General features: G+C 40.4%; 1 protein-coding gene across 4 annotated transcripts in view; it reads left to right on the top strand.

The window, feature by feature from the left end:
• LOC103720937 (ent-kaur-16-ene synthase, chloroplastic) overlaps positions 1 to 12,406 on the top strand; it is a 37,928-nt gene that overhangs the window by 2,937 nt on the left and 22,585 nt on the right. For 3 of the 4 annotated variants that reach the window (XM_008810908.4, XM_026809956.2, XM_026809954.2), the window contains 3 exons: positions 9,464 to 9,510; positions 9,592 to 9,877; positions 9,957 to 10,137. In XM_008810908.4, the coding sequence (XP_008809130.1) occupies positions 9,464 to 9,510; positions 9,592 to 9,877; positions 9,957 to 10,137 (514 nt within the window). Of the gene's footprint in view, positions 1 to 9,463; positions 9,511 to 9,591; positions 9,878 to 9,956; positions 10,138 to 12,406 lie in introns of those variants that run through there. The other variant, XM_026809957.2, reaches the window with a different exon arrangement.

The following is a 12,406-nucleotide window of genomic DNA, read 5'->3' as shown; positions in this document are numbered from 1 at the left end:
AGTACAATTTTCTCAGACAGGTGGCTAGGTGGGGGATAACCTCCTCCGTTTTCCCAAGGGAAAAAACAAAGACAATTAAGTACCATTTTTCTCTCTTGATCCCTCTTTAGTCTTTTCCGATGTGTTGGATAATAATTTAGACCAAGGTATGCCGAACCGGTACCGGTAAATTTTAGACATTGTTGCATTATGCATGCAGTATCTTCACCGTCATACTGTAAGCATGCATATTAGAACATATGTTCCATGGAAGTTAACATAATGAAAACCTTTTGCGTATAGCTCTTTGAGAGGGCACTGCATAAATTGCAAGTTTTATTTCACTTTTTCATGCATAACTAGTGCAAGTTTTTTTTTCACTTTTGCATATAGCATCTGGAATCATGTTTAAAATATGGTGTTTTTTTTGATACAGTTTGAAATATGTTGTTAAAGAGAAAAATCATCTCACTAAAAGCATGGTACAGGAAAGATTAATAGCGTATAAATCACAGTTTATGCTTTCAGATTGTGAAATTATGGAGCACATGTAACTCTTCTTAATCATAAGTAGTGCTTAAGAGTATAGGGTTGTCATCTAGGAAGCGTGGACAATTCATATTGTATGATATCAGATAAGTATTGGATATGATACTTGTCAGATACTTTGGGGATATTCATCCCATATTTATGTTTTTAAATGTCCAGCATTTCAAAATTAAAAAAAATGAAAAACACTTGGGATACTTAGTGGATACACTTAGATACTTTCCTCCTTCTTCTAGGAATGGAGGGGGGTGCCTTTTGTTCTTTCTTTTCTTAGAATATATTCCTTTTAATAATAAATGGTTACTTTTGGAGTTTGTGATGTTGGTATCACAATGGAGAGCACAGGTTGGTCTCTATGCATTTGAATGATGACTAAATGATAAGTTTATGGAAGTTGATTCTATTATATAAAGTATGGACCATATTATCTTCGCAGACCACTATCCTAATTGGATGTTTTTTAACATATAGAGGTAATATATATATATATAAATTTATTGTTGTGTACTAATCATATTGTATCCTACTTATTCAATATTTTCTCTAATAATGCATCTGTATTGTGTCATGTCCCAATGCTGTACCCATGTCCATGCTTCATTAGTTGTCATCTTGCATGGTGAGTCAAACAAGTCAAGGAAGAAGATTTTACAGCTGCAATCTGGATGCTCGACGCTCAGCATCTAACCATTGGGGTCCCACTAAATATCTCCTTTGAACCAGATTTTGGTTGTGACTGAACCTTTAGTGGGTTTCCATTGTCTACTGAAGTAGGAAGGAGATACGAAATAATACCTTAGGGTCCAGCTCCGTATTAGCAGATGTGCGCACTGAAGTAGGGTAATCTCTAGCCCATGCCCTGTATTGCATGTTGGGTTTGTCATCCAGCTTGTTATATAGCTATGAAATAAACCAATTTATACTATAAGTAGGCTTAACTTGAGAGGAAGAAAGAGGAAGAAAAGTGCACAATCAATTAAATGTTTTTTGATTGGTCTCATTCCATTGCATTGGGATCTAGATAAATGATGCAACTAGAAAGTCCTTGAAATCAAAAAATATTGAGAGATACTCCATATGCTGATTTAACCATTTGAATTATTATTAGGTCCTTTTACAATAATGACCTCTCAAATTATTCTTGAAGAATTTAACTATTCTCAACCCCATAAGTAATATGTAACATGTAGATCAGGTGCCACAACTCCTTGGATAACATTTGCCAAAACATTTGTTTATTTATTTATTTTCAAAAACCTATTGATAAGCCACCAAGTTTTGGTTTTACTAAGTAAACTATCCTCCCATCTCTGGATTTCTATATTAGAGTCCTAAACACGCGATTGTCTAATTCTACTTAATTCCTGAACTTAGACTTTGCATCGTGGTCGTCAAATTGTCAATATCAGAGACTCTTGCACATGAATCTCTCAGATGGCAGACATAAAAAATTACAATGTATGAGAACAAATCTTTCCTAATAATAAATTTTGCAAAATCAGATCCTTAGTCAAGCTAACAAATGTGTACTCTTAACACCTAATGTTGGTTTGGAATCTTGATTTTAGCAACCGGGAATTGTTACCACCAATTTGTAGTCACCAATACGCAATTGAAAGCCATATAAGCAAGTTTACTTAAGCTCATCTTTTGCGCTGACCAGTTTTAAGGATTAGAAACTGCACCTGTAGTTCTTGCATGCTTCTGCAAAATAATCAACTGAATTTCCAAAAATGTTTTTATGGGTATTATGTTGGGTACTTGGGCATCAAGACATTATATTATGTTAGAGATCTTATGCTAAGATAATATACAAGTATACAACCATTAAGTATGAGAAAGGAAACACGATACATCATGAATGCCTCATAATGTATCTTGTACATATGATCTTGGTTTTGTTGGGCTCCAACTGTAACACTCACCATATTTGTTATTCGTTATGAAGGACTAAATAGGGTTGCATGGTATTCTGAATTTTTGGTTTAACCAAGAATTTCATCACTATGATTTTGCAATGCATGTCTCTAAGATAATCATCCATTTACTACAGTGGATAATACTAGATCTAGAAGCATCATTAGTAATGATTATGGAGAAATAAGCAATAGAGAAAAGGAAAAGCAAAAAAAAAACATTTTATAGGAGTCTTATAAATGATATACGGACACCTTCAAACTCTAAGCTCCTCCTTTGGAAATTTGTTGATCAATGAGTGGAAACTATTGAAGTAAGATTGAAAATATGCCAAAGAGAGCATTTAAATTATGTTTGTCTGGGTCACATCATATTTGAGCCACCCATGTCCATGTGCATGCCTTGTAAATCTGTTGTAGAGTGCCATAATATATATGTACATACGTATGTGCCTTGAGGTTTGGAACATGTATGATTATGTGACATTTTATTTGGTTGTTATAGAAATTTTGCCTAAGACCTAGAGGTTTTGGTAAGAACCTTTGGAGAAAGGATTAAAAAATACACAATGCTCATGCTACTTAAGGTTCGCAAAGTACACACATCATATTGTACTGTGTCAACACTTGGAATGGAACAAGAAATGCTGAACCGGCCCGTACTGGCCGGTTTAGCTCGTACCGAACTGGTTCGGTCTCTGACCGGTCCAGTTCGGCAGTGGAAAATGGTTCTGCCCCCTTATGGAGCTGGAATCAAGCGGTACCGGCCCGGAACTGTCCTGTACCGGCCGAAACCGGCCGATACTTGAGGCATGCGGCAATTTTTTTTGGCCAGAGCGCGCGCTATGGTTGATTTGACCACAGTGCGTGCTCTGTGGTCTGATTTGACCACAGCACGGAGCGTTGTGTCCTGATTTGAGCATAGCGCGGATGCGCTATGGCCATGCTGTGGCCATTTTGGCCACATCGCGGACGAACCAAGGTACTGGTTCGGTATCGGTTCGATTCGGTCCGTATAATATCCGGGCCCAATATCCTTTTGGGCCCATGTTTGAGCATTGGGCCAGGGCATCTAATGGGCTAACTAGGGCCCATGGTTGGCAGCCCATTTGAGGGCTGCCACCTGGACAGAGGAGTCCAGCTGTCGGGTGCCGCTGAAGCGGTGCTGCTAAAGCGGTGACTACCGCTTAAGAAATTCCAAACCCCCCTGCCTTCTCTCCTCTTGATTTATTCGAGATAACAAAGAAAGAAAGAAACAAAGAGAGAAAGGAAGGGGAAGAAAGAAGGCTCACTGCTCTCGGACGCAGCCGCTGCTGGTTCTTGGCCGGGGGATGCAGTCGAGCCGGAGTCCCTTCCCCTTCTGTCTCTTCAATGGGGTAGAGGGCCTCGGTGAAGAGAAGAAGGGAAACGGAAAGAAAAGGAAAGAAAGAGAGGGGAGGCCACCAGTGTTTTCGGCCGTGGATTTGGTGCGGTGAGCTTGGCCGCAGTCGTGGTCGCAGCATCGACGGCTGGAGGCCCTTCCTCCCCTCCCTAGATCGCGGCGAGTTCGGCCGCAACCATGGCCGCGGTGGTGGGTTTCTTTCCCCCACCGCAGTGGGAACGAGGGAGCCGTCGGCTCCGACCGCGGGCTCGGCCGGGGACGCCATGGGCTTGGCCGCGGGCGTCGGCCGCAGGTGCCGCTGGCCGTGGCTCGGCCCTTCCAGAGATCACCTTTCTCCCTTCACGGGAGAAGAAAGGGGGAAGGAAAAGAGAGATCGGGAGAAGAGAAGAAAGGGAGGAGAAGAGAAGAAAGAAAAGAAAAGAGAGAAGGAAGGTTCGGGAAGAAACAAAGAAGAAAAGAAAAAGGAAAGGAAAGAAAAGAAAAGAAAAAGAAAAGAGAAAGAAAAGAAAAAAAAAGAGAAGGAAAAGAAAAAGAAAAAGAAAGGAAAAAGAAAAATAAAAATAAAATAAATAGTGAATAAGTGGATTTTAGTTCAATTATCCAGTTGGGACTTAAGATCTATTCAAGTTTAATTCGAGGTTTTAAATTGATGAATAACGAAAAATATATTTTGAACTGTTTAATAGGTACAGAGAATTGGTCAGGACAAGAGTAAGGTTCCGAGAGCGAACCGAGGTAAGTGACCCTGCACAAATCTTATTGACTACAAATTACTGTTTAAGTTGTAAGTATGAAATGATGAAATAGTATTTGATATGGTGTATCTTCTCAAAATAAGGATCAAGCATATGATTGCATGTGATTTATGAATTTAGTTAAATAGCATTTCTTCATAAAGATATGATTGGGTATGAATTATGATTATGATATATTGTATGAAAATGATATTTGAAACATGATTATGAGGCTCGTTCCAGAGCCTGGGCATATGAGGCAGGTGTTTCCAAATCCTGCAGATGTGTTTTGGGGAGAAGCAAAATCGGTGAGGGGTTAAGTGCGGCGCATGCGCGCGCGTACGGACCCCGGAACCGGCCATCATCTGGCAGGGGAATCCCGTGTTCCCTCTCATGTGGGCCCGATGGTCACATGCCCCGCGCAGGCGGGCCGTGACATTTATAAACTTGCCTGGCCAGAGCATGCGTTGTTTTATAACGAGTTTTTGTGTATATCTTTTATGAAATGTTGTATTTGGCTATAACTGCTATCTCCTTAAATGATGCAAATCGTATGAATTCTTATGCTTGATCCGGTAAGATAGTACATGGTCACTTACTGAGCCACATAGCTCATATATATCCTCTGTTGTTTTTCTTCCAGATATATAGGGTACTAGGAGCAGAGAGCCGGAAGACTTTTGGGTGGAAAAATTCATTTTGATGTTGTACAAATTTAGAGCTCTGTACTGCTCCATTTTGGAGAAATACTTTATGAATGAAATGACCCTCTTGTTTATGAATTATTAGTAACGAGGCTTCGTGTTAATTGTGGGCAGTAGCTTGCAGTAGCACGGCCGTGTCGCGGATCTGGGTCCGGATCGTGACAGTCCGAACTGGTCTGGTAGCCGACCGGTACGCGAACTGGTACCTGTTCGGCATACCTTGGAATGGAAAGATCAAAGTAGGCTGAACCGGCCCGTACCCCATACCGAACCGGTGTCGGTGCCGACCAGTCCGGTTCGGTTACAAAAAACGGTTTTGGCCCCGACCGGTACAAGGCTGAATCGGACGAAACCAGTCCGGTTCCGTCCGGTTCGGCCAGGACTCGGTGCAAACCGGCACTGAGTCTGGTCCACTGTAGTATTTAATGCCATTGTAGTTGTGCTACAATAGTATTTAATGCCACTATAGCCATGCACTGTAGATGTGCTACAGTGGTATTTAATGCTATTGTAGCTGTGCTACAGTTGCATTTAATGCCACTGTAGTGCGCTGTGGCATTTTCGCGCGCGCTCGCGCTCGCTACAAGCGCGCTGTGGCCGGTTCGGTAACGATTCGAACCCGTATCGAACCGGTACCGGCTTTGACTGGTATGCCGACCGGTACCGATTTGGCAATTCTTGAAAAAGATACAAAACTGTATAGATAGTTCGTAAAAAGCAAAATAGGATATGCTATATTATTCAATATTTAAAAACATAAACCTTTGTAATGGTTTAGCATATTGTTATAATTTTTTTAGTAGCTAGGAATCTAGGATCGTAAATCATATTTTTAGCTATCTTCATAAATTTTTTTTTGTTTATTACTTACATTCTATAATTTTAAAATTGATCCCAGATCATGCACATTGTTGGTCCTCTTTTTTTCCCGAGACTCATATAGGCGGATGGATTATAATTTTGAAACACAATTTCATTATTCTGAGCTAATCCATGCCAATAGTTAATTATCCCTAGTGTTTGAACTCAGTATCACCTGTGGCAACAGCATCATCATGAATTGTTCTAAACAGACATAAGTACTTTGAAGAATTGTTATGGTTGATTTAACACTACGCAGGGATATATGTAATGCTATCATTGGTCTTTCTATGCAGTGGCCTCTAATCCTCAGCTACTTTAGATAGTTAAGGAGCACCTTTATGGGTAGTAACAGTCGTAACTGATGCCTTAGACGAGAATAGAATATGTCTAGGGCCTGACTGGAGTTGAGTGTAGCTATGTAGACATTATTACAATTAACTGTCTCAAGAATAGTACCAATCAAGGTCTATAATCTCGGTACTGGGTACTGTATTGATACCTTATCAGTTCGGTACAATACGGTACGGTACACCTCTGTGCCAAAATAGTTTTCTAATCATTATTCTCAATTTTCATCTCGGTATGCCACGATATGGACCGGTATGCATCTCGGTATGGGTGGTATGGGGCTTACGCCGAATTGAAGGTGTGTTTCGTACCGGTTTTCTTCCAGTACAGTATGGTATGCTCCGTATCGGGTGGTAGGAGGCGGTACAACAGACCTTGGTACTAATAGCATTGAAAGAGCCAAATTTTCCAATGGTAAAATCATTCTTACAAATATGTGCTGTAGCTATAACAGTGCCAAACATAGGCGGGCTCAACATTAAGTTTGCTATCATCAAAGATTTTGTTGAACCATTGAATTATTCTATCTCTGCTTGGTTTGGATCTTGCTGGGAATTATTATTTGATCTCCTTGGGTCCTAGATGTGAAGCCTAATTTACATTGTTGACCTATTTCTTATAGCTAAGCTTTTGGGTTCAAGTGGATAGTTAACATTATATTAAAGCTGAAATTGCTAGAGGTCATGGATTCAAATTCAAATATCCTCCAAATCAATTATTTATTTAATAACCTAATTCTCATCTTGAATTGTTTTCTCAATTTTCTCAATTTGTTTTTCTCTCCAAGTGTGTGGTCCAGGCCAGCATGAGATGGGGTGTTAACCTCAATATTACATTGATGACTCATTCCCTAATATCTTAAATGTTTGAGTTTTGAGGTCAAGCGGTTAGTTAACAAGCAACAAAGCTTAGTTCCTAGAATTCTCAGGTTCAATTCCCTGTAAGGGCAATTATTTATCAACCCAATCGCCATTTATAGCTTGTCTCATGTCTTATCTTGATTGTCCCTCCACGTGCATAGTCGATAGTGCATGTTAGGGGGAGGAAAGTGGGGTGGGTTGTTAAGCTTGATTTATATTATTCATCCATTCCCTAATAGCTTTGGCTTTTCAAATTTACTGGTTAGCCAACGTGGAATGAGAGCTAATTGTTTAAGGTCATGGGTTCAAGTCCCTTCCAAGCCAGTTATTTATTTTTCTATTTACTTAATTGGTTTTTGTCTCGATTTTGTCTCGATTTTGTCTCATGTTTTGACGTGTTTCTCCTTCTGCATGCATGGTTTGGGTTACATGTGTGAGGATGTTCAGCCTGATATACATTGTTGAACCATTCTTAAGCTTTTCAGATCAATTGGTTAGTTGACATTAAAAACCATGAGTTAGGAAATGTCAACAAGAGTAAATTAAGAGCCCTTGGGTCAGCTTTAAGGCATCCACTCATATTCTACTCTCCAATACAAGCCATAATGACTTGGGTAGAGCTTCAAGTGCAGAAGTTTCAGCACAGCACTAAGCCAAAATCTGTTACACCTTGATGCCTTGTCCAAACGGAGAGCACTCCCACCCATGCTAGCTGTATGCTATGCCTTGATACTTGAGTATGGGAATCTGACAACATAGTTACAGAAATGAGCCTCACTTGAAATTGAACCCTTTATTCAGCATTGTCAATCTACCATCTTCCTATTTCAAACAATAAGAAAATATGCTTTTCGCCATTATATCTTTAAGGAAGGTGGTGGGTGTGGTTCATTGTAAAAGCCCATATGTGTATGCTGAAAATAAGGTTGACATGGCTAACCTGGTGTGCACCACTTTCATTTTTGAAATTTTCATATCAAGAACAGAGGTGACTTCTTTTCTTTTCTTTTTCGTTCTTTCTACCTTTATCATCTGTTGGGCTCTTAGGTTGCAATTTATCTGCAATCTTAAGGGCCATAACCAGACCTAATCGAGAAGGTAAGAGAGGAAGAGAGGAGGCTTTTGCATCTGGCAACTATCAAGCTACACCACCTTGAGACTTGCTGTCGGCTGTAGATCTATGGGAAGCATCGCTACCAATAGGCAGCCTCCAAGATCAAGTGAAAGTGGAGTATATGTCGATGGACTAACCTACTTCAAGGAGTCAATAAGCTAGGTAGAGGCCAAGGTGACCCCCTTGACGCTGCCAATGAGGAACACAGGATAGGGAAAATCCAAGCAAATCCTTCTAATTATCAGAGCAGGCTATTCTGGACCTAACTATGGGAAAAATGCCTTTCTTTTATTTCAACTGGGATGGATCTTCTTCTTTCAGTTGAAGTCCCTGTAACACCTAAGCAGGTGTTTGATAATAATAATGATAATAATTGGTTAGAACCATTTACTTTGCTATACATAATTACATTGTCTTTAAATTTAGTGACTTGTCTGTGCAACTGTAACACTTGGAAGATGGATTACTATCTGATGATCAGATTTTGAAGGTTCAATTCAACAGATGGCTGAGATCATCTGTTTATCAATTTTATACAACACCATCATCGTCTTGCTGTGATGAGCTATGGAAGGAAGGTTTGGCTTAAATTACAATAGGCCTCCTGGCAATGCAGTCAAATTATATCTAGAAGAAAGAAGAAAATACCCAGAACTTATACTTTTTTAATTTTATTGAGAAAAGAAAGAGAAAAGTGGCGAAGAGAAAAGAAAGAGAGGGAGAAAACACAAGTCATGATCCGATCATGACTCAGAAACAATTAAAAAACATAACATACTTGTTTCATTGCGCGATACAAGTAACAACTGTTATGCCATATACTATTAACTATTTAAGTTTATGCTAATAACTTATTTGCTAGGCAGCCATCAATAATTACTCTTTCTTTTCGTTTTTCTTTTCTCCCCTTAACATGTATGTTTCCCTGATTCAGCTCTGTTCATTTTGATCTTTGATTTCCTATCTCCTCACTGATTTCCATATTTTTCTTGATTTTTGTTTTACCTTTGACAGCATGTTCGGATGATGGATTGAAGAAGTGTAAAAGTGCCAACGTTCAGGTAAGATGCCAATTTGCTGTTCTTTTAAATCTGATCAAATGCATTTGGTGCATGAATCAAAACTTTCAAATCAAATTGTAGGGCACTAAAGTATCAAAAGAAAGAATCAGAAAACAGTTACATAAAGTTGATCTTTCAGCTTCTTCCTATGACACTGCATGGGTAGCGATGGTCCCCTTGCCAGAATTTCGTCAGGTTCCATGCTTCCCAGAGTGTCTTAACTGGATAATAGAGAATCAACATCCTGATGGCTCCTGGGGAATTCATCGTCTCCACCCATCTCTTGTCAAGGATGCTCTCTCTTCCACATTAGCCTGTGTACTTGCACTAAAGCGATGGAATGTTGGTGAAGAACATGTTAGAAGGGGTATCTTCAAAGCACACGTGATCATATGCATTTTTTTACTGCATGCCCATTAAAATAGAACATTGTTCCTCGAATGCAGGGCTCCACTTTATTGGATCTTATTTTTCGTCTGCTATGGATGGGAAGTTGCATACTCCAATTGGTTTTGATATCATATTTCCTGGAATGCTTGGATATGCCATTGAAATGGGTTTAGATCTTCCTATTGGCCAAAATGACATAGACGCTATGTTTTACTTGAGAGATTTAGAACTACAAAGGTATGGGATTCCCTTGGTCATCTATATCTTAGAATTCTCTTCATGTCTGAATTCCAATTTCTCCAGAGCAATCTTCTCATGACAGAACATGTGTACTATAGTAAACTATATTCTGACTTGATTATCTCATTGTTTGTCATGTTACTCTAAAATCTTGTATCTCTATGAAAGACTCTCTTGCTATACATATGCTATTTGTATGAGTCTGTAAGTATTTAAACAATATAACTAGACAACAGATATGTATATTCATATGTGTATATTTATTCTAATTTGTTACAATAGTTTGAGTAACTTTCCCATGACGATTGCAATTCATAATCATATTAAAAGATGTCTTACTATATAGCGTCGGACTTTAGTAAGCAATGGATAGGTTGGATATATCGAAATTGCATAACATAGAATTAGAGGTTAAGTGAGGACACTAGCAAATGTAAAGGTGAGAAGAAGAGGGATGAATATTGAGAGTCAATGAAAATTACTAAATATTAAGGGTCTTTGGGTGATAACCAATAAAATATTATGAAAAAAATCATTGAAGAAAAAACAACTTGGAACTATGTTTGTCCAATTAACCAAAATAATGCAAAATGCTAATTGGAGATTTTGGTTGAGGACAAGGTATACTGAACCAGTCGGTACGGATCGGTTCAGCACGTACCGAATCGGTAGCGGCGCCGACCAGTCCGGTTCAGCTTTACAAAATGGTTTCGGCCCTATGGGGCTGGAACTATAGTGTTACCGGGCCGGAATCGGCTGGTACGAGAGGCATACCGGACAAAATCGGACGGTTCCGTCCGGTTTGGCTAGGAATCGGTGCGAACCGGTCGGCTCGCACTGATTCCAGTGGGCGTTAGGCTTTTGGCCCAAAGCCATAGCGTGCAGGTGCTGTGGCTTTTTGAAAAGGCCACAGCGCGCGCTATGGCCATTTTGGCCACAATGATTTCGTTCGGCTATAAAAGCCGAACAACATCACATGGGAAGGCCGAAGAAGGCCTTCCCAAAATTCATTCAACAGAGGCGTACCAGAGGCAAAAGGCTGATTCAGGCCTTGGAAGATATTCATTCAGCAGAGGCCAGAGGAAAAAAGGCTGATTCAGGCTAAGGCTAATTAAGATGTGCTTTCTTTCCTCTATCTTCTTTTTTATTTTTTATAGGGGCTTCGAAAAAATAGCTCAAAAAATGCAAAATAAGAGGAGATCATGCCAAATTGCAAAATAGATAAATCATATGTATTTTCTAAGGTAAAAAAGATGTCGTCCTTGTAGGAATGGACCCATCAACGATAAAAAATCCTGCAGAGCGTGATATTGGCTGGAAGCATGGGCGAATGCTCGAGGGCCGGCACCAGTGGCAGTGCAATTGGTGCCATCAGAAGTTCAAGGAAGGAGGGGTGACTAGATTGAAGTAGCACTTAGTGATTTTGGCAAAGTAGCTACGTGCCCCGCATGCCCAAAAGAGATTCGACTGCTGATGAGGAAGAACTTCGTTGATTACAAAGAAGCCAAGGAGAAGGCTGCCAGAAAGCAGACAGAGGTGGAACGCCGAGCGGCAAAGCCACCTTCCTATCACTCTAGAAAGTCAGAGGAGGCCTCCCCTCCTGAAGACGAGGAGGCACAGATCTAGGCTGCCATGTAGGCGGACCTGGATGATCAGTGGCAGGAGGAGGTGACCAGGCATAGGACTTGATTTGGGCTCTAGTTCTGCGAGAAGCAGGCTAGATCCAGAGTTGCAGAGGACATCCTCAGTCAGGGAGGGTGTCAGTAGAGGCGGTGGCCGGATTGAATCTATTTTGGAGGCTTTTGGTAGCCGAAAGAAGTCATCCAGAGAAATTCCACCAGGAGCGGCAATCCATGATTTAGATCCGCATGCATTCTCTAGCAGAGAATCGAAGCAGCAGAGGGTTGACTCAATGCTGAAGAAGATAAGAAGAAGGATATGTAGCGAGCCATTGGATCCTGGTTTCACTTCAGCAACATTCCAGTGAATGTGGCAGACAATACGTACTACAGGTCCGCCATTTTTTTTACAGGTTGCTGGTCCTGGTGTAGATCCTCCAGGCTTGAAGAACATCTACGGTGAGCTTCTTGACAGCAATAAGGAGCTAAAAAAAAGAGTTGCCTTCTACAAAAGCAAGTGGCCCACATATGGACCGACTGTGATGTGTGATGGTTGGACCTGTCCTACCAAGTGGAGCATCATCAACTTTCTGACATACTGTGATACGAAGACTTTCTTCCATAAGTCGGTTGATGCTTTGAATCAA

This window comes from Phoenix dactylifera, unplaced genomic scaffold (assembly GCF_009389715.1).
Source record: "Phoenix dactylifera cultivar Barhee BC4 unplaced genomic scaffold, palm_55x_up_171113_PBpolish2nd_filt_p 000515F, whole genome shotgun sequence".
Classification (NCBI taxonomy): Eukaryota; Viridiplantae; Streptophyta; class Magnoliopsida; order Arecales; family Arecaceae; genus Phoenix; species Phoenix dactylifera.
The sequence above is the reverse complement of the archived record's forward strand: the minus strand, read 5'-3'. Positions and strand labels throughout refer to the sequence as shown.